The following is a 22316-nucleotide window of genomic DNA, read 5'->3' as shown; positions in this document are numbered from 1 at the left end:
CTTGACCCTCCTCCTCCTTCTCCCTGCCTCTCTGCCTGCTCCTTGGAGACCTCAGCACCCTTGCCCCCACATTAGGGCACTTCGGCCTTGGTCTTGCCCCCAACCAGACTCGGCCACTGTGCTGGCAAGGCTGTGTTTACGGAAGGGTGACAGGTTGGTCCTGAGGGGCCTCACAGGCCATGGGGAGGAGTTAGGATTTTGTTCCCAGTGAGGGGGGAACTGTGGAAGGTGGGAACTGTTGAGCACAAGGAGGGACGTGATCCCATGCGGGTTGCTTTGTTTTGTTAAAGACTTACTTATTTATTAGAGAGAGAGTGCACAGGAGCTCGCAAGCATGGGGGGGGGAGGGAGAGAGAAACTTTAGCAGACTCCACGCTGAGCATGAAGCCCAACTCGGGGCTCGATCCCACGACCCTGAGATCAAAATCCTGAGATCATGACCCTGAGATCAGACCTGAGCCGAAACCAAGAGTCGGATGCTTAACCGTTTAACCAACTGCACAACCCAGGCACCCTGATCCCATAAAGGTTTTCTCTGGGTGCCCACAAACTGGTGGCCCAATGCCGCTCAGGGCTAGGGTCAGGGCCTGTGCCTCAGGCCCCTTATTGTCCCTGGACATGTTTATGTCCAAGGGCCCTTCAAGGACCTCTGGGGCAGCCTGGGAGTGGGAGGAAGGATTTTACAAATGAGCTGGTAGAAAGCAGCAGGGATAGAGGAGAGCAGAGGAAGGAAGGAGCAGAGCCCCACAGCCTGGGTGATTCCCCACCCTCAGCCCTGGTCTGCCTGTGACATGGAAACCAGCAGGGCTGCTGAGAGGGAGAAATGAGCGCTTGGAGCCACAGAAATGGCCTTGTGCAAGCTCCGAGGGGCCACCGTCTACACAAGGCCTCAGCTCCGGCAACACCGAGGGAGCCATCCGCCTGCCAGAGGGGCCCCAGGCACCGAGCCCTGCAGCCAGACCGCGTGAGGACAGGGCCTCCCAGAACTGGGCCAGGCACACGAGGCAGGTGGGTGGGGTCCAGGTAGGCCAGACTGGGGCTCTGGGGGACTGGGGCTCAGGGGGGAAGGAGGAGCAGCTGAGGCCTGGAGGAGGGCTGCAGAAGTGACAAAACGGTGAGTGCAGACGGGCAGGCTGATGGACACAACCTTGGGGTCCTTGCTGGGGGATGGAGAACTTCAGGAGGTCCAGCCCATTTGGCCAGCATCTCCCCGTCCCCTGCCCCAAACATGCCACATCTCCTTCCTCTCCCTCCCGGCTCCAGGCCCCCAGCCTGATGACCTCCACTCAGCCACCTGCCTGGCCTCCAGCTCTGTCCCCGAGCCCAGCCCAGCCTCTGCACAGCTCCCTTCTCGCCCCCACCCCACACCTCCCCCCAGCCCCCTGCCCTCCCAACACCTTGCATGGCTGCCTTATGCCTTCGACCCCGCTAGGCAGGGGGCATTTGTGTAACCATTCCTTTATTCGGCCCCGCTGATGCTTGTGCTCACAGCACTGACAAGGGTCCCTTGCTGGGAACCACGTGAGGAGCGCGTGGCTGGCCTTAGGGTCTGTGGTGCAGGCCGGCGCCAAGAGAGCCTGTGGGACTTGAGAGAGTGTGGACGGCTTGGGGAGGGGTGGTGTTCAGGAGAGCCCAGGGAGACTGAGGAAGGGCGGGGGGCCGGAGGGAAGAGCCTGGCGAAGGCCAGTTGCGAGATGCTCAGTGGTATGGCTGGGGCACAGAACGGCCGTAGGGGGCAGACCAAGGCCGAAGTGCCCTAATGTGGGGGCAAGGTGATGGGGCACCCCTGGGGCCTCGCTCCTGGTGCGGGACCAGTTCTGTGGAGGGAGGGGCTGCCATGGGGCCTCGGATCTGGGGCTACTTATGGACCAGTGGAGCTCGTCCTAGAGGTTTTCATAGACCATGTTAAATTCACTGTCATCTGTAAATCCGTGTACTTTCTCCTGGGAAAAGAAAGAAAGAAAAAAAAAGCAATGGGAAGAGAACAATGTTGGACTAATTTAGTTTTAGTCAGAGGCCAACAGACAGCTCCCTGCCCGGCTTTGACGGGGAGGCCTGTCCATGTCCCCAAGGCCACCCTGCCAACCTCTTCTCCCTCCATTCCACCCACCCTCGCTCCCTGCCCTCCAGCCCCTCGGGCCTCCCCACATGCTCTCTCCTCTGTCTGGGGGGCTCCCTCACCCCCACCTGTTCCCCAGCTACCTCCCACTTACCCTTTAGGGTTTGGCTCAGGGTTCCTGACAGCCCCCTCCCCTAGCCCTAGTCAGGTGCCTCCCTGTAGCACACCCCTCAAAGGGGGCTGCAAATGCCTCTGTTTGTTGGGTCAACGCCTGTTCCTGCAGACCCAAGACTCCTGGAGGGCAGGGCCATGTCCAGCCGTCCTGGCCAGCGCCGTAGGGCTTGGCACAGGGTGGACACTGCCTAGGACGGCCCAGACATCCTTGGGGGGTCTCAGCATGGGGAAGCCCTGCTTCTAGTCAGGGCCAAGTTCAGGGCTGAGTACAGAAAGCGCTTTGAGAAGAGGAGAGTCAACAAACAACACCAGCCTGGGCCCCCAGGGCTGCGGCAGGCCACGTGCCAGCCCCCTCACTTCTTGACGCCTCTTCCAAGGTGTCCGTGGACCCACCCACCACCCATGGCTCCTGTGTCAGCTTGATAACCCCTTGCACTTTATGGTGGCCAAAAGCTCTGGCGTAGACATTACTTAACCCAGAACTCATTTGAATTCAGGGCAGCTGGTTTTGCAGGAAAGTGTCACTCATCCCCTTTATGGATGAGCAAAGTGGGGTTTAAGAGGGAATGGTGATCAAGTGATGTGCCTCAGGCCCCATCCTGATGAGAACAGAGGCCTGACCGGGCCAGCCCAGGCTGGCACCAGCCCAGACTCTAGCTTCCAACTTCAGCCACTGCCAGCCTGGGAACAGCTAGAAGCCTAGCAACGCCCCCTGCCTGGTTGGCCCATGTAGACACAGCTCACACTGCACAGGTGCCTACTGGTCCCAGGATGACATTCGACCTTCATGGCAAATCTATGAGCTGAGTGCTGAGGCTCCCCAGTTACAGAGGAGGGGCCTCAGGCTCAGAGGGGAGCCCCTCGGCCCGGGGCTGCACAGCTAGGAAGGGATGGAACAGGGCTTCAAACTCTCGGGTCCTCCTAACCACTAGTCCACCTGCCTGGGGGAGAGGGCTCGGGTTCAGCTGCAAGTGGCTCACTCCTGTGGTCCTATTTATCCCCATTTTATAGACGAGGAGAAGGGCGGATGGAATAAGAGAGGACCCAGGCGTGCTGCCCCCACCCCCACCCCGCATACCTGGGAGAGGAGACTCGGGGTCGGGGGCAGGCTGCTGGCCTCGTTCTGGATGCAGGAGTAGACTTCAGTGTCTCTGCGCTGTAGGGCCTGCAGGAGAGGGCAAGAGTCAGAGGAAGGTGAACTGGGGGCAGGGACTGGGTGCCAGCAGCCAGGCCTGCCTGCCGAGCCCAGGGAACAGTCAGAGCCCTTGCTGGGCCGTAGCCTGTGAGGGGATGGCCACCTGGCCCAGCCACGTCATGCACGACCACACCGCCACACCTTTGCACCTGCCCTCCTCTCTCGCAGAGCCACCTTGCCCTGTCCCTGCTTGTTCAAGGCGACTCCTCTGTGTCCCCCTGTCGCCTGCCTCATACCATCTCGAGGCTGTATTAGAGTCTTGGGCTCAGCCCAGGTGGGCCCTCTCCACGCTTCTACCTGGCAGCAAGAGGAGGGGCTGAGGCCCACTCCACAGTCCCTGCCTGTCCTGAGGCCCTCAGGACCCTGGCTGCCATCAGCCTCAGCCATGACACCTTGGCCGTGGCTCCAATAGGATGGCTGCCTGGCATCTGTCCTCACTCTCCGGGTCCAAAGCTCCTGCCCTTGTGAGGGTCCTGGCCACCCATCCTCCCCTCTAGGACTGCTTTGACACCCCCACCTCGGCCTGTGCGCGCGGATGACTTGGGCACCCACGGGGGCCACATACCTCTCCCATCAAGCTGTACCTGGTTTGTCACTAAGGGCACACTCAGACAATGGCCCCGTACGAACTATGAGCTCTTTGCTCACCGGCTTGTGTGTCTTGGGGCCACGCTCACTCTTGGCCCAGCTATGAGCAGCCCGATCAGAGGCCTCAGGATGGTAGAAAGAACCAGGCTTCGAAATCAGACAAGACTAAGTTCACTCTCAGCCCTGACACCTGCCAGCCCGGGGCAGCTCCCGAGGCTCTGTCTCCCCATCTGTGAGAGGGGAATCATCATATTTCTCTTGCAGTTTCGAAGCATGATTAAATGAGATATTGCATGTGAAGGGCCCAGCACAGGGCTTGGTAAATAGTAGGCGCTTAATAACTGCTGAATGATCATCAGTTGAATGATCGTCAAGGGGGGCCTGATGCCTCCTTCCCCTCTCTGCGGTCACAGCCTGGACCCTCCTTCAGACTCTGCTGGGCGCCGGGGTCCCGTGCGAGGAGCAAATGCTGTTCTTTGCAGTTGTCGGAGCCGAGCCACCAACAGCCGAAGCGAGAGGCAGGAAGCTTCCCTTCCCGCGTGTACATGTCATATGGATGCCGGCTGGTTGCCAAGGAGGTGGTTTCCCTGGCAACAGGCAAGCAGGGGTTGCCGAGGCAGGCTAGAGAGACAGGTGGTGCTCTGAGGCAAGGGGAGGGCGTGGGGAGGGGAGGAGGGAGGCGCTGAGAGGTAGCAGTGCATGAAAACCCATGTAATAAACCATTGGTGCTTGGGAGCCCCTTGTTTCAAGGGCATCACACACAGCGATGGCCCAGCAGCCCTGGGGATCAGTTCAAGGGGCCCTGAGTCAGAAAGAGGGTTGGTCTTAGGAGAGGGGCTTCTGACCTCCCTCTGGGTAGGGAAGGGGTGGGACCACCCTAAAGAGAAGCCCCATGTCCAGTAGAAGGCAATGGCCAGGGCCTGCTCCGGCTGATCAGGTCTTCACACCTGCCCAGAGTGCCAGCCATGGCCAGTAAGCCAGGCATGCAGAATAGGCATCTGTCACTTAGCATCCCTGCACCCCTACCCCTGCCCACCCAGACCTGGATCTCCACGGAGCTGGCCGCCCCTCCAAGCTGGACCTGTCTGGTCAGAGTGAAGGGAAGAAAGGGCCTCCTTGCTGACACTTAGGCAGGGGAGCAGATCTAGTGTCCCACAGGTGGCTCCCTTCTCCCTCATGGCCGGCTCACATGGGCTGCCCGTCACACATTAGCCCAGAGAGGCTCAGAGATGTCTCAGGTCCCATGCGGTGGCAGAGCCAGGACTGAGACTCGAGCCTCCCGCCCCAGCTCTGCGTGCTCCCGCTGGGCCGGGCAGTGGCTAGGGGATCTCTGAGCTAGCGAGGAACACCGGCCCGGGGAGCTCCCGGGCCTCTGACCCATGCTGGCGGTTGGCCATGCTGGGGGCGGGAGCCGCTGTGGGGCTAAGGGCGGGAGGCTGCGGAGGCTGCTGCCGGTTAGCGGTTAGCAGTGCCGAGTGAAGCCCTTGACAAGGCCTGACCTGCTGGGCCGCATTTGCATGCAGGGTGTGACCCGCGTCACTGGGCTGTGACGTGCCTGGCGGCCTTGTCAACTGGACACCCTCTGAGGCTGTGTGCGGACTGTCCTGGCCTTCCTTGGTGGTGACGGGAACTGCCGCCCTCAGGGTGTGCTTGCTGGGAGCAGGCGGCCCTGGCCTCTGAATGGACTGCCCTGGGCTGGACTGGATGCAGCTGTACTGGGCTGGGCTGGGCTGTATCAGGCTAGGCTGGGCTGGGCTGGGCTGGGCTGGGTTGTGCTGTGTTGTGCTGGGCTGGGCTGTGCTGGGCTGTGCTGGGCTGCTCTGGGCTGGGCTGGGCTGTACTGCTGGGCTGGGCTGTGCTGGGCTGGGGTTGTTTGTCTGGGACCCAGGCCCTCCGAGTCCTTTGCCTCCTGCGGCTCTGTGGGTGACGCTGCTGACCCTGGTGCTCCCTGGCTGAGGTGTGAAGCCAGTGGCACAGCCCCCCTCTAGCCCAGCTGATGCCAAAGCTGACGTCAGCTGCTATGGGCCAAGACCTAATCAGAGGGTTCTAGACATTGGTCCCCCCCGTAAGACCTACCCCTCCCTGTGACCAAGGAAACCCAAGAGCTGCACTCTCGTGGGCACCTGCACATAGAGACTCGTACAGGGCCCTCTGGGGGCGGACGGGTGCGATTGGGGGGTGCGGTTTAGAAAGGAGCGGCACTCTGCAGGCTAGGGTCCTGGCGTGTCAGCAGCGAGCAGCCCGCGGTGGGGTCTGGCGTCTGGGGAGGCAGGGCTGGGGTAGCCCTCCGGACGAAGGCAGCGGGGAGCCCCCGGAGGCTCCTTAGTGGGAAGCGACTGCACTGGGGGTGTGTTAGGGAGCTCCCCCCGCTGCTGTGAGCTGGAGTGAGCGCTGCAGGACAGCCAAGGCTGGAGCAGAGCTGAGGGGAGGCGTCCAAATGTCGCGGAGGGAGAGCGACACCACAAAGCTGATGCCCCAGTGTGCCCCGATGTGCCCCGGGAAACTCTGAGCCCCATGGAAACCCAGACAGCTGGAAGGTGAGAAGGGCCCTCCACTTGTCCACATGGCCCTTGATTGCTGAGCACCTACCGTGTGAGACAAATCACAGTCACGAAAGTATGAAGTGGCCATGGGGCCCATGGAGGGACACGAGAAGGCAGATTGGGAGTTAGGGTCATGGAGGGGGTGGGAAGCTTGCAATTTAAAGGGGAGCTCAGGAAAGGCCTCCTTGTAAAGGTGCCACAGGAGCAGAGCACGGAGGAGCAAGGGCCCCGTGGACGGGTACAGACAGGAGCAGAGGGCACCGCCAACACCAAGGCCCCATGGTGACCGCACACCTGGTGTTCGGGGAACAGCAAGGCAGCCAGTGTGATGGGAGCCAGTGAAAGACAGGGGGAGATGGGGGGGGTGTGAGGAGGCCATGCGGGCAGAGCTCGGGGAGGCTCTGTTGGGGCTCTGACATGGACGCTGAGTGAGGCAGGGACGTTCAGCGGCCTGCAGCAGCTGTGAGAATGGGCTTCCCAGAGCTCCAGCTCCAGAGACCAGGACTGACCCGGGGTCCCAGCTGCTACGCTCTGGATCCCATCATCATGGGTGCATGGAGGCCAGAGGCCCTAGATGCCAACACAGCCTCCCACCCCAGGAGACAGAAGATTCCTCTCACGTGGGCACTCCTTGGCCTTGCTGAGCTTTTCCTAGACTGTGCGGCGTCGGGGCTTCCTCTCTGCCATCCTTCCCACTTTCCTCAACCAGGACCAGCTCTGCTTTGGTCTGACGGCTCGCCCAGGCTTCCCCATTTTCTCTCCTAAATGGTTTCCCTAATAAGACCATTTCAGGCTCACCCCAGCTTGGTGGCTGCTTCTCAGAGCACCAGGACTCAGCAAGGGCTCTGAGCAGAGGGAACGTAATCTGTGCTGGAGCAAAGTCACTCTGGCTGCTGCCCAAGGGCAAGGATAATAAGGGGCGCCTGCGTGACACAGTCGGTTAAGTTCCGGCTCAGGTCTTGATCTCAGGGTTGTGAGATCCAGCCCCTCATTGGGCCCTGTGTTCAGCACAGAGTCTGGTAAAGTTTGTCTCCCTCTTCCTCTGTCCCCTCCCTGCACTCACTCTCTCTCTCTCAAATAAATAAATCTTAAAAAAAAAAAAAATAGGCCAGCTGATCAGAAACCGATTGCAGGACACCAGGCAGGAGATGGTGGTGGCTCCCACCAGCATTAGCACTGGAGGGGTGTGAGGGGGTGGGATATGCTTTGAAACAAGACGAGCCGACAGATCAGAGAGGAACAGCGATAGGGGGAAGGAAAGGATGACCTCAAATGCTCATCCCTTGAAGGATAGAGCAGTCAGTTACTGCAATGAGGACCATGAGTAGAGGCCCCTTGGCGGGTAAAGAATTGGAGGCTGGTCTGAGAGAGAAGCCAGTGACTCAAATGGAATGAGCCTGGTGTTCAGAAGAGGTGTCTGGGCTAGAGATAGAAATGCAGGAGTTGTCAGAACATACATGGTCTAGAGCCTTGATGTTGAACGAGAGGAAGAAGATCAAAGAGGAAGTGTCCCAGGACTGGGTCCAATGTTCAGAGGTCAGGGTTCCACTCTTTCCTAAGGAGGAAACTGTGTTCCTAAGCTAAGGAGGCATCAGGAGGGTGTGGAATGTTCTGGAAGCAAGTAAAGAAAGTATGTCAAGGAGGAGAGAGAGCTTGATAGTGTCAGCTGCTGCTGATTCATCAAAGAAGATGAAGGCCAAGAGCTGACCGTTGGATTTAACAATGTGGAGTTTGATGGTGACCTTGAGAAAGAAGATTTTGATGAATACATATGGGCAGGAAGCCCGACTGAGTGGGTCAGAAAGGAGGGAGAAAAACTGAAGACACAGAGTTGTGACATTTCTGTTCTGAGTCATGGAGAAAGGGCAGGGTTGCTGGAGACGGATTTGGGCTCAAGAAATATAGGATGGAAGAAATGGTAGCGTGTTTGCAACCTGTAAATGCAATATTCTATTGTTAAGCCCTATTTTACAGATTATGGAACCAAGACTCAGAAAGTTTAAGTAACAGAACCTGTGAACAAAAGAACCAGGCTTTGAATCCCAGTCTGTCTGACCCATTCCAGATCCACACCCTTTAATAGATCACTTTTAAAAAACAAATTGGAGTGGCACCGCTTTTTTCCATGTCACAATATGTCATGAGCATTTTTCCACATGAATAAAAAGTAAAATTTGACATAATTAAAAGGAGAAATAAACAAATCTACAATCATTCAGACAGATTTAACTCACTTCTCTTAACATCTGATAGACACATAAAAAAATCAATAAGGTAATGAAATATTTTAAACAACGTGATGAGCAAACTTGACCTAATTGATGGGCGCCTGGGTGGCTCAGCCGGTTAAGTGTCTGCCTTTGGCTCAGGCCATGATCTCAGGGTCCTGGGATCGAGTCCCACATCAGGCTCCCTGCTCAGTGGGGAACATGCTTCTCCCTCTGCCTCTGCCCCTGCCCCCCTGCTCGTGTGCTCTCTCTCTCTGTCAAATAAATAAATAAAATCTTAAAAAAAAAAAAACACAAAACTTGACCTAATTGACATATATAGGACACTTAACCAGGCACAATGCAAGTTCTTTGCAAGTGCACACGGAATACAAGCTGAGCCACAAAGCAAGTTTCAAAACTTCAAAGGATTAAAATCATACAGAATATATTTTCTGATCACAGTGGAATTAGCAAGAAATTAAAAACAGCACAATGACTAAAAAGCACTTAAACACTTGAAAATGAAGCAAAAATAGTTTTAAATAACCCATGGGGCAAGAAGGAATTCTCAACAGAAACTTTAAACTGAAAGATAGTGAAAAGACAATATATCAAAACTTGTGGGATGCAGCTAAAGCCATACTTTAAGGGAAGTTCATAGCTTTTAATGCATAGATTCGAAAAGAAGAAAGATTGAAAACCAATGATCTAAGTATCCATCCAAAGAAAGTAGAGGAGGAATGTACAAAAATCCTTTTCTGGAGGTTGGGAACAAGACAAGGATGCCCACTGTCACCCTTCCTACTCACCATCCCACTGGAGGTCTGAGGCAGTGAGAGAAAGAAAGAAAAAAGAAATAAAAGTCTGAGGATTGAAAAAGAAGAAATGAGACTTCCCTTACTCATGGATGACATGAATAGATGGGTTCATAGAAAATCCAAAGGGATTTGCAGAGACCTATTAGGATTAACGAATGAATTCAACAGAGTCACTGGATATAAAGTCAATACGAAAACCAATCATATGTCTACATACCAGCAACAGACAATCAGAAAATAAAATTGAACTGGGGACAGCACCTCAATCCTTCATACAAGGATCAATGAGATGACAGGTGTAGACTCCTATCACAGAGCCAGGCACATCGTAGGCACTCAACAAATGCTCCTGACATCGTCCTCCCTGTCGTTAATGTCATTCTTATCTGCCTCCTTTCACGCCTCCTTTCTTGTTCTGAAATCTCTTGAAGCCGCCCTGCAACTCTGCAGGGCGGTCAGGCCTCTTCCCCACACTCCAGAGCAGTCTGCCCAAGCCTCAGAGACGTCAAAACACACAGAAAAGATGTTCCATGCAGGAAAGAGCCTCTTCCATTAAAAGTGCTCTTGTAGAAGGATATTTATTCATGTAGAAAGATGTTCGTGAGATATTGTAACATGAACAAAAATAGCTGTACTACTCCAATAAAAAAAAAAAGGACGTGTGAGTGTGAGTATGGGTCTCTTTGTGTGTATTTATAGAAAAAAGACTGGAAGGTATAGAAATCAATGTTACTAGTATTTATCCTGGAAGAAGATAGGCTTAGGATGATGGTTATTTTATCTATAAGCAAACGTATATGTATATATATACATATATATATGATATAGATATATATATATAGAGAGAGAGAGAGAGAGAGAGAGAGGGAGAAATCTCACGTGTGTGCCTGTGCGTGTGTGTGCGTGTGGAGAGAGAGAGATGTTTTTATTCAACAGTTGACACCAGAATTCCTCACAGGGAAAATACCATGAGTTGCTGGGAGAGAAGAGAGAATATGGGGAAGTCTGAGGCCACGTGGGAAGCAGCGGCTGGTGGAAATTCCCGGGGGCGGAGCAGAAGGCTGTCTGAGGGCTGGCCATGTTATGTTCCGTTTGGAGTTGCTGGTGCTGTGGGGACATTCCCTTTGCTTCGTCCCCACGGCCCCCATCCACAGTCAACAGGGCCATATTCCAAATGCCCTCGGTGTGGACTCGAGTTTCATGTGTGTCTGGGTGGTGGGGACAGCAATGGTGACAGCACGGATGGGCAGAACCTTTGTGCAGGGGCAGCCCTCGAACGTGCCCCTGGGGAACCGCAGGTCCCTGGCAAGGCTTCGCACCTGCCAGGCGTGGAGCCAAGACCCTAACCTGGGGGCTCTAGATCTCATGGAGTTCAGACCCCAGCTGACACTGGGTGGCATTTATCCTTCACTTTCTCTACAACGAGCATATGCTGCTGGCGGAACTAAAATTGACAGAACTGAAAAGGAATGTCGGTCCCCCTCGCAGCCGCTGGGCAGAGGGGCTGCGTGCTGACCGGTTGGTGGGCTCACACCCAGCCCTCGCACACTCACACCTCCTCCAAGTAAATACGGAGACAGGTGCAGTGACAGGAAATGCTTATGACACCCCATCCTGGCCCGTGTCTCTGCCTGAGTTTAAGGATAGAAAACAAGCTCTGCGTGTGTGTGTGTGTGTGTGTGTGTGTGTGTGTGTGTGTGTGTGAAGAATCGAGAAGCACTGAATGTGTTAGGGCTTGTGATGGTGCCTGACCTTTTCCTCTTTCTGCGATTCTTGCTGTTGCTGTGATGTTGATTGTGTCATCAAAACAGGAAGGAGTTGGTGAGCTGGTCAACGTCATTCGGTGGGATGAGGAACTCTATTTATTCCTCGCCACCTTGTGCCCTCGCTGCCCCTTGTTCCAGAAGTGGAGGGGCGAGCTGGGGAGGGGGGCCCGGGGGGGGCACCTCACAACTACAGGCCTGCCAGGGGCCAGGGGCCACACACACACATTCATCTTCACGGAAATTCCTCCGGGTGGGAATCCTTGTCCCCGGTTTACAGACAAGGAACCACAGACTCAGGGTTTCACACGACTGGTACCTGACCCAGCCAGGGAACCAGCCCCTGCTCAGGCCTAGAGAGGCGGAGGGAGGGAGCCCAGGCCCCGAGACTCACTGTGTAGACGGAATCGTCCGGAGGCTGCTCCTGGCTGTGGCCGGCGCTTGGGTCCGAGGCCTTCGGGGCGGGGTGCCTCCGAGAAGCCCGCATCTGCTTCTGTGGGGAAAGGAGTCAGGGCTGTCAGGGCCGGGGCCGAGCGGCTCCCACCCCACCGACCAGGACAGAGAAAGGCAGGTTGTCAAGGAGGCCACTCAGCACCTCCTTCCCACCCTCCCCAAGGGAACGTGGCAAACGCCTCCAAGACCCACACCAAGCTACTCGCCTGCCTGCACAGGCCGGAAGTGGGGAAGACCGCCACGAGGCATTGCCCACGGACACAAGGCCTGGCTCGGGGACACGGTGCCAGGGTGCCAGGGGCCCCGGCTACGGAGCTGACTGCTGTGGGTGGTCCTGAGCAAGGAGCAGCCAGAGCAGATGTCCAGTCCCCCTCCGCCCCTTCCCCTCTCTGGGCCTCAGTTTCTTCAGCAAGAACCCTCCTGCACGAGACTGTTGCAAGGATTCAGGGGGGTGACGAGGGGTAAGTCCTTGGCACTCAGGTGGCACGAGGTGGCCCTCGGCCGACCAACACACCCTTGTCAGCCACCTCCTGTTAGCCAGGTGGTGTGAAGAGGTGGACACCGGGCCTGCCTTCCTGGGACTGAGGACCTAGTGGGGAAATGGATGAAGAGCTCTCGGTTTGACCAAAGCATGGTCCACGCGCTGACCCACAGGAGAGAGCCGCCGGCTGGCTCGCTCTGGGAGACAAATGCCTCCCCTGGCAGAAAGGGGTGTATATATATATATTTTTAAGATTTTTATTTATTTGAGAGAGAGCTTGAGTAGGCAGAGGGAGAAGGAGAAGCAGACTCGCCACTGAACAGGGAGCCCGACATGGGACTCGATCCCAGGCCCCTGAGATCATAACCTGAGCCGAAGGCAGACACTTCTCCGACGAAGCCACCCAGGCACCCCAGAAAGGGGTGTTTAAAACCTAAATGCTGAGAAACTCCTTTGGCAAGAGAGGGAGGGGAGGCAGAGGGAACAGCATGTGCCAAGACCTAAAGGTCTCGAGGAACTTAAAGACAGTCGACGTGGCCAGAGAGAGGGGAACCTCCCCGGACAGGCAGGGCTGAGCTAACAGTGTGGACGGTGGAAAGCATCTGAGCGCTTCCAGGGAGGGGCCAGGATTGGCGATGTCGGGAAGCTCATGCTGGCTGCTGCGAGGCACTGCTGGTGGCCGTGGAGGCAGGGCCGCTGGGCCCGTGGGGAGGCTCCGGGAGACGGGCCGCGCCTGCCAAGGCAGCGGGAAGCCATCCGGACACCCCCGCCCCTCGCCGCAGTACCACGCTGCCAACCACGGAGCAACAACGGCCGCATCTCAGGGCAGGGCCTAATTAAAAATCCTGGCTTCCTGCCCACCCCCAGCCCGTTTACTCAGGATTAGCTCTCCAGAGCTCCGTAACTGTCAGCCAGAGGCCAGAACCGCCCCAGTTGTAGCCTGATCGGGGCTCAGGAGTGGGAGCCTGACCGGATGCCAGCTGGGGCTTTCTTGGAGCGCGTCACCTGCCCTATCTCGTGCGCATCTCAACGAACCCGCAAGACGAGTCTTCAAGTCATCTCTGGGCCACACTTGAGGACGAGAAGGCTCAGAAAAGGCACGAGACTCGCCCGAGGCCCCAGAGCCAGCCACGGCAGAGGTCGGATTTGAACCCAGGTCTGTGTGATTCACCAAGATGCTGACCTGACCATATCTGGAGTTTTCGCTCCTCTGTTTTGTTCGAACGCGTGGGTCTCGCAGACAGTTAGACAGGTGCTGGCCTCCGTGTGGCACTTCACAGTTTACAAAAAAACCCTGAGACTCACTCTTAGTCTCATTTAATTCTCTTTATAGCCTGAGGAAGTAGACTTTATAGAGGGGTAAACTGAGGCCTGTCCAGCTAGTCGGATGACTGCCTCTGGACGGAACCCAGGGGCCCTGATCCACATCTAGTGCCCCTCCCCAACACCAGCTGCTTCTTGACGTGCCTGTTACAGCCGGAGGCCACGGCTCCCCTCAAGACAGCTGGGGGGCTGTGCCTCTCCCCTCGCTGAGCCTGTCGGCCTGGACACTGTCAAGGCTGGGGGGTGTGAGCTCGTGGCCAGGGGCTCCTCTGTACCCCGTGGTGAACAAGACTCAGGCCCGGCCTCGTGGTGCTTCTCCTGACATTGGTGGGGTGGCAGGGAGGTAAGTGCCACTGTGGAGTTGTGGGAAGGAGCCCCACGACTGCCACGGGGCTGGAGCAGACTTCTGAGTGCTTGCCCTGTCTCCTGAAGATAGGAGAAGAGTCTGAGAAAGTGTCGCAGGCCACAGGGGACAAGGCATGGGATCATGTGGGGGCAGGAATATCACACGTCAGGGACATGCTCAAGGATGGACTGTCAGATAAAAAGTGGCCAATGGCAGGAAAAGATGAGAGCAGAAGAGCCGGGAGGCTGGCGAGGGCACTGCCACAGAAGGCGGGATCCACCGTGTCCTCGCTCAGAGGGCAGGGAAGCCATCAGATTTGGTGAGATCTGCATCTTCTAAGGCTTCTCTGAGGCCACAGGTGCGGGTGGGCTGCAAGCTGGGACGGGTGGTAAGAGAAGGAGGCAAGAGATCTCTAGGAGTGGTGCAGTGGGGGGAGATGAGGCCTGGGCCGTGGCCCACAGGGGGTGCCCCCCTCCAAAAATCAGATGGGTGCATTTTGTGACAGGGGCAAGGATGCTCCGCCCCTTGGAGCCAGCCTTACCCTCCCCAGGTGCCTTGCTCTCTGCCATCAACATTTGCCCTTCCAATTGTGATTTCCAAATGAATAAACCAATCAGTGTGGCCACCAGCAGCTGAGGAAACCTGTTGAGCCTCAGTTTCCCCCTCTGTAAAAGGGGAGCAATACTGTCCTCTTGCCCACCTCACAGCCTGGCCACCTCCATCTCATCTTCAAAGTCTCAGCGCTCCCTTATCTAAGCCATTCCTCCCACAAGCACTTAGCGTGTGTCAGGCTCCCCCTGGCAAGGGGGGAGACTAAGTCCCTGCCCTCTGGGGCTTAAGTTATGGTGGGGGAAACAGTGACAAACACATAAGCACAGGTGTGGGGAGCAGAGCTGGGGGGGGACACGAGTGGGAGCAGGGAGACCTGTATTCGGGCGAGGGGTGAGGGAAAAAGCCTGGGCTGGGGGGATGAGGCAGGGGAGAAGGGGCTGGGTCCTAGGCAGATTGTGGGCAGGGCTTGCAGGGGTGGGGGGGAGGGAGGAGCCAAGCACAGCTCTAAGGCTTTGGGCCTGAGCATCTGGGGGCGTGCTGCCATCCAGATCAGCAGGGCAGACCTGGAAGCTACAGAGTGGTGTCTGGGACAGTGGGCACGGATGCCCATGGGCATCTGGGGGCTCAGGGAGGGGCCCGGGCAGCGTCAGGGGTGAGGAATGTCACCCCAGGAGTAGAGCAATCACCAGGGAGTGTAGACAGAGTGGGGAGAGCTCTGAGGAAGGGGCCTGAGATGTGCGGTGTGCAGAGGCCATGAAGGAGCAGGTGACCGGCACTGGGCTGCCCGGGGGTCCTGGCAGCAAGGGAAGAAGTGTTCAGTGGATGACGGTGCCCTTAGGGGAGGAGGACGGCTCAGCCATCAAAGTCAGAGGCTGCCTGCTCTGGGAAGCCAACCTTGATCCATCCCCAAGCTGAGGGGGAGCCCTCTGGCCTGCTTGCAGGGCAGGAATCATCTGCCTTTCTGGGCCAGCAGCTCCCAGATAAAGCTTCCTTTATCCACAGCCACCTGGGCTCCTAGGGTCCTCCGCGCCACTGCCTCCTCCCCGGCCTTCTCCTCTTGGCCCCCATGGCTGACAGCCTGGCCTGGTCACTGGCTGGGGGCCCCCTGCGTGCTCTGTTCCTGCACTCAGTTCAAACCAGGCTGGCCTTCCAGGGGAAGGGCTACGGGGGCCCGCCCAGCTCCGGAGGGGCGTCCACAGGGTCCACGTCCCAAATCCAGATCCAGTTCCAGGGAGCTCTGGGGACTTCTCTGGCCTCAGGCCTTCTGCATTCTCTCTCCAAGGCCAGGCTGCTATACCAGCCCTTCCTCCCCCACGTGCAGGGAGGGAAGACAGGAAGCGTCTATGCACTGCACTCCCACTGTGGGTCAGGCACCCAGCCGGCGCCTCGCAAATGCTGTCTCTCCCACCCTTTCCAGGTGAGGGGGACTCCATCCTTATCCCCGTTTCTGGAGGAGGAAAGCAAGGCTCAGAGAGGGCTGTGGCTTGATGAGGGCACGGGCTGCATCTGTCCTGCTTCCCACTGTGCCTGGCACTTAGCCCGGTGCCTGGCATGTACCAGATACTCAGGAGCTATTCCTGGAAGGAGAGAGGCTAGGAGTCGTGGAAACTGTGCAGCAGGGGGAGGGCCTGGGCTCGGAAGTCAGGCCAGGCCTGAGTGTTACCCCCTCCTCTCCTCCTCCCCAGACTTACTGAGCACCTACCCTGCTCCGGGTGCCTCCCTGGCCTTGCAGGACCCCGAGATCCAGCCATTACAATCCTGTTTCTGCAGAGCGGCGGCTGAAGTGGAGGCTCAGGGTCAAGGTCTCGCCCCTAACCCGGTTCCGCCCTTCACCTGCTGTGCTTCAGAAGGCAGCTGGACAGTCACTCATACAAGCCGTGTGGGGGTCCACAGCCCGACTGTGGGTCCTTCATCACCCCGGCCTGACGCACAGTCTCGTGTCCACACCCGAGTCCCACTAGATGCCCAGTGGATGTTTGCTGAGTGACAAGTCAAGAGCCGTCCTACCTGCTACCGTCATGGGAAGAGCAGCAGGGGAGGGGGAAGGAATATACTGGGGATGAGAGCCAAGCTGGGCACACAGTAGGTGCTCAGCACATGCTAGTTGAGGGAGGGAAGGTGGGTCCAGTGGTGGGTGGGTCTCTGTCCTAAACCTGGGATTCATGGGAGGCCCAGGGATGCATTTCCCATCATCTCCTGTCTTCACTGCTCAGTTGTCCCCGTGACCAGGCCAGAGGCAGGGGGCCAAGGGCCCGCGGAGGGGGCATGGCCCCCCTGGGACCTCAGAGCGGAGCCTGCTCCCAGGCAGAGCAGAGTGGACTCCTGCGGCTTGTCAGCAAGACGAGCCACATTAGGAACGGGTCATGCCAAGGTCACGCCCCACATCTGCGGGTCCCAAGGCAGATCACAGGACGGAAGAGGAACTAGAGGGCTGGGTGAGGTTGTCACCAGGCTGCTGCGGCCCACAGATGGCAGGAAAGGCAGCCTCCAGAGTTTTATGGCAGATCAAGTGGCCATGTTCGCCTTCTTTGATCACCTTGTAGCCTTTTCTGGAAGGGTAATTACGTCTCCAGCCTGAGGCAAGGTTGAAACCGAGGCCTGGGTCCACGTCCCAGGCCTGCCGTGTACTGACCTTCGCTGACTGAGCTGCTCCCCAGGCTCGGCCCCTAAGGCTGCCAAGGAGTGGAGGAGCTCTGGGTCTCTAGCAGGTGGAGCACTGGCCTGAGCTATTCCGACTGAGGCCTTCAAGGAGCCAGGACAGAGGGTCCGAACTGCAGCCTGGAGCCCTGACAGCCGTCTTTGCCCCCCAGAGCCGGGCAGAACCTGGCACCCGCTGGGAAATGCATTCTTCCGCCCAAGGAACTTCCACTGAGCACCCCCCACGCCTGGGCGTGCGTGGAGACACGGAAACAAGCTCACCTTGGCCTCTGGCCTCCGTCTCCAGGGCACTTACTGCCTGGCAGGGAGGGCAGGCATCGAACAGCCACCCGCAAGGCTGGGTGACAATGAGAGTGACAAGAGCCCAATGCGGAGACAACCCTCCCTGCGTTGGTGCCACCGCAGCCTTGCAGGAGTCGGCCAGGTGCAGAGCTGGACCCAACTGCCCCGTCCACCTGCCCTCCGGCCCTGACTCCACCACACACTTGCTGTGTGACCTTGGGCAAGTCACCACCTCCCTGGGCCTCGCTTTCCAGCGTCGGAAAACGGGAAGAAACGTCCCTCGCAGAGTTACGGTGGGACACAGAGGAGAGCGTGGGACAGGGTGCCTGGTAGACAGAGGCTCTTAGGAAATGCTTCCTCCTCCCGTCTGGGGTGCTGGGGATCCAGAAAACCAGGACAGTGGCTCCTAGTCTGAAGAGCCAGAAATGGGGCTCGAGCCTCGCCCCGAAACACTCAGGAGGACCCATGACCTGGAAAAGGCTGACAGGCCCTGGTTTTGTGCAAGATCCAGAGGGACCTGGTGGTGGCAAGCTGGCAGCTCAGGCCCGGCCACAGGGGTGGGCGAGGGAGGGGTCCCGGTGCAGGGAGGCCACGAGGGAGACCTATGGCAGGCACCCCTCACCCAGGCCCACTGGGACGCCGTGCAGGGCAGGCGGGCGGCCCCCCGCTCCTCGGGAGGCACCCGGGCGCACAGTGAATGGGGAGGGGGCGGCGCTGAGGCGTGTGTACCCTACCTTCTTCCAGAGCAGCAGGGCCGTGACCAATATGCTCAGCACAGTCAGGAGGCCAGCGAAGCAAGACAGCAGGAGCTGCTGGGAGCCCCGCACGGGCTTTCGGTACCCTGTGTCTAGAAGCAGGGCATGGAAGCAGAAGGGTTAGCTACCTGAGAAAGGCTGGGGTGCACCCCGGCCCACCAACCGCAGGCCCCCAGTTCCTGTGTTCTCCTTTACCCAGGACTCCACTTACAACACTCCCCCTGCAAAGAGCCCCCCAAACCCCCACCTCCACCAAGGTCCTCATTCCCACACTGGCTTTAGGCTAAGCCCCTTTCTAAGCTGGCGGCCTTGATTCCTGTTAAGGGTAAGGAACACATCTTCTGCTTCTTAAGTGCCCCTGCCTCAGGGTGAATTGGCTCCACGGACAGCTGCTTGTGGGACCCTGGCCGAGGCGCATCATCTCTCAGGGCCTTCTGTTTCCCGCATGTGGAACAGTGGTCACATGGGCAGGTGTGGGTGGGGGGATGGGTTTGGGACTGGGCCTAGCAGGTGGCTGGCCTGCACCAGGGGTAGGTGGAGGGCACAGTCTGTCCCCTTCCCTTGAGCCGTCCATCCTTTTCTCCCCCCCGCTTCCCCCATCCATCCATCCATCTGGCTGGCGAAAACCTGCCAGTGCCAACCACGTGCCAGGCACATCCGTGTCTGTTATTTATCAAACATTTCCTATTACCAGACACCAGCCCTTGCACGCAGGATCTCATTCATCCCCATAAAAGCCCTTGATGGGCAGGGTATTGCCATGAGGCCGGGGCCCACAACCACATCCAGGCCCGCCCAGCTCCCCAAACCCCAGCCCCTACTGGTGGGAAGCCCAGAGGCAGGTCAGAGCCTCCTGGCTCTGCTGATGTTAACTTTTTACAGTCATCCCTCCTTTGGGGATGTGATGCAACTAGGAACCTTTCCCAGAAATCCGTACCTGAGCCCCGTGCTCGCTCCCGGGCTGCCACGGACACACATGCGCATAAGCCCAATTGTGTTCTCACCTCCCCCCCCCCCCCACACACACACGGTGCCGGAGGGACGCTGAGACCAACGCACCAGTGACTTCTCTCAGGCACCTGCCAGAGGTGGCCAGAGACGTATCTACTTCCCAGGCTTCTGTCCTTCCCAAATCAAGGTAGATGTCGGCACACCTGCACAGCCAGGGGCTCCCTGAGATCACTGTTGCGTTTTTCCAAAGCTGATCAAGGAGGCAGACATTCCCCGCTTCGGATCCTGCGCCCCAGATTCTGCTGTGTGAAACCTTTGGGCCCTGCAGGAAGCCTCACCTCTAACCAGGATGAAGACGCCCTCGCTGATTTTGTGGGAGTCCGGCCAGCGCACGCAGCAGTAGTACATGCCAGTGGCTGACGCATTGGGCAGGTCGGGCGTGACCCGGCATTGCAGGGTGTGCCCCTGGTTCTCTCTGCTCAGGTCGGGTGAGCACTTAATCTGCTCCCTGGGACTCTCCTGCCCCTGGAGGTCCACATGAAAGTACCAGGTTGTGAAGTTCTGGAGTCCTGGGCTGTCTAGGTAGGTGATGCTGCAGTTGAAGGAAACGGCCTTGTTGGCCAGAGTGACCAAAATGGGGGCACCAGTGTGGGTCACCGACTGCCCTCCTGCAGAGAAAGGAAAAGGAAGAGTAGGAGCTTACCCTCCGGGTCGCTTCAGTCCCCCCGAGGACCTCGGCTCACACTCACCTTCCATGCAGCCACTGTGCGCGGGCGTTGTGCCGAGTGCTTTACACGGAGAACTCTCCATCTCCCAACACACCCAAAGCAAAGTGTGTAAGAGCTCCACTTCACAGAGAGGAAGAGTCCGAGGGTCAGGCAGGTCAAGCTGCTAGCTTTCACTCTCCCGGCAGGGATGGAGTGGAGCTACAACCCTGCCCAAGGCGGGCAGACTGCAGACCCCCCACTCCTAACCACTCTCCTGCTCAAAGGCCAAGAAGCCACATTGGATAAAAGCACCAGTTTGAGAAGACCCAAAGCTGCTGAAGGATGAGAAGTAAAGAGGAAGGAGGCAGGAGACAAGATAAAGAAACGCGTCCTGGCAGGAAGAAGCACTTGCCGGCTGTGGACACACAGAGGGGGGCCCTGGCTCCCCCCAGCCTGAAGGAGGAGGCAGGCCAGGCATCAGGAGAGACAAGCTTTGCCCTGAATCGGAGCTCGGAGAAGAACTTGTCAAGTTTTTCTAGACTGGAACAAGCCGTGCCCAAGACCAGCTTCCCATCACCACAGAGGTAGCCGTTTGGGCCACGACCGGGACCTTCAATGAGCCCCCTCCCTCCCAGACGCCTGTGCACCCCTCCTCATCACAGGCCCCTAGGAAAACAGGAGCACCTGCCGGGCTGGGCCTCCCAGCCTCCCGCAGGCTCCCGAGAGGCCGTCAGACTCCAGGCCCGAGTCAGCAGCGGCCCCCTCTTCCCCCCCCCAGACTTCAGCACACAAGCCCCCTCAGCTTCAGTAGGCCTCGTCCCCTAGCCCGTCCTCCTCCAGCAGCCGAACAGACAGTTCTGAGTTGAGGTCGGCGGCAAGCAGCCGAGAACACGCCGGCCAGGCTGTTCATCAGGAGAAGATCACGCAATTTAGGTACTCAGAGGGAGCTGCCAGATTTACTTTGTTGGGGAAAGCAAGGCACGGACCCCCTGCCCGGGGTGCGGGGCTGGTGTGAGGCCAGGCTGGACTCATCTCTGGGCTCTTCCGCCGAGCCCTGTTCTGGGTCCCCAGGGGAGGTGAGGCCAGGGCCTCTGGAAGACTTGGGGACAGGACAGAGGTGGCCCTCTAAACCAGTGAGCGCCTCGAATCTCCGGCCACACGGGTATTTTGAGCTTCCTGTTGAGTAACTGAAGAGATCGCCCCTCCTCCAAAGACTGCAAGGTCGTGACAGTTCCAAGGAGGGGGCTGGATGTCCCTGTGGACCGGCTTCATCCTACTGAGTGAATCTGACAATGCTCACGCCTGGAGGAGTCCCTGAGCTGGGGCCCAGGGCTCTCTGCTCCTCTGAGTGGGGCGCGAAGGATTTCACACGTCCTTTATGTCTCTGGGCATGACTGCGGGGTGGCTGTCGTGGCTTAACTACGACACTGTGTTAGTACAGTCGTAAAAACAAGGAGCGATGATTCAGGGCTGAAGTTTGCCTGAGACATGGTGGCCAGCGCAGGGGTGCGGCAGGCGGAGGAAGGGGTCATTGCATGATCCCAGGTAAGGACAAGGGGCAGGAACGCTGAGATGGACCTGATTTGCCCTGCACGGCAAGGCCATGCTGCAGTCCTTCCCCCCCGCTCCCCAAAGGGCCACTTCCCACGTGCTGTATCCACCCTTGCAGGCCCCTCTGCCTGGGACTCCTACCTAGTCCTCCAGACTCAGCTCAGAACCCACTCTGACTTCCAGCCACATTCTCCTGTTTGGCTCTCCAGGAGGCCAGTGCTCCCTGCTAGGGGTCGGGAGATGGGAACCTGACCAAAACCACCAGGAAAGTGGCCACGCCAGGGGGGAGGGCTCTCCACCCCCAACCCCCAGGGCCTCCTGCTTCTCTTCTTCATGTGTCTAAGAGGCCCGGGGAGGCTGGGCACACTGTCCGTACTATAAGACTACCTTCCTGTTTGTCCTGGCAGGAAGCCACCCATCTAATCATCTCAAAAAATTTTCTGCATTTGAGGTATCCTTCTAGAAAATGATGAAATGCGTTAGTGTGATTAAGCCAATCTTTACAATTTGGGGGAAATCTATAAAAATAGATGACTGTCATTCCGTATGCTTCCAGGATTCAGTATTTTAAGGTCAGAGGGTTAGGATCATGACCATGAGTGGCCCTGGCTCGGACCTGCCCTGGAAGAGGGCCTCAGACCTCGGGAAAAACCACAGTCTCCATGAGTGAGGAGGGAGGCAGTCTCTGTCGATCAGGGAAGGACAGCGAGTCTGGGGACAGCAGGTGAAAAGCAAGGAGGAGGGAGGCCTGCCATTGCTGGGAAGGAGACTGGGTTCTGGCCCGATGGTGCAGCCCGTTGCCTCCACTGCCCCTTATTTTTGGGGGGTGTTAACGCCCCAGAGCCTGGACCCTCACAGCCTAGCTCCCACCCCTGTCCTGGACTGTCCCTCCAAGACGCCCCCTCTG

General features: G+C 57.9%; 1 protein-coding gene across 1 annotated transcript in view; it reads right to left on the bottom strand.

The window, feature by feature from the left end:
- Positions 1 to 274: 274 nt before the first annotated feature.
- Positions 275 to 22316, bottom strand: part of NFAM1 (NFAT activating protein with ITAM motif 1) — a 34697-nt gene continuing 12655 nt past the window's right edge. The window contains exons 2-6 of the mRNA XM_026479502.4: positions 19490 to 19819; positions 18180 to 18292; positions 11745 to 11843; positions 3312 to 3398; positions 275 to 1943 (exon numbers count right to left, since the gene is read on the bottom strand). Of these exons, the coding sequence (XP_026335287.2) occupies positions 1884 to 1943; positions 3312 to 3398; positions 11745 to 11843; positions 18180 to 18292; positions 19490 to 19819 (689 nt within the window). The 3' untranslated portion in view covers positions 275 to 1883. The remainder of the gene's footprint in view (positions 1944 to 3311; positions 3399 to 11744; positions 11844 to 18179; positions 18293 to 19489; positions 19820 to 22316) is intronic.

This window comes from Ursus arctos, unplaced genomic scaffold, assembly GCF_023065955.2.
Source record: "Ursus arctos isolate Adak ecotype North America unplaced genomic scaffold, UrsArc2.0 scaffold_21, whole genome shotgun sequence".
Taxonomy (NCBI): Eukaryota; Metazoa; Chordata; class Mammalia; order Carnivora; family Ursidae; genus Ursus; species Ursus arctos.
The sequence above is the reverse complement of the archived record's forward strand: the minus strand, read 5'-3'. Positions and strand labels throughout refer to the sequence as shown.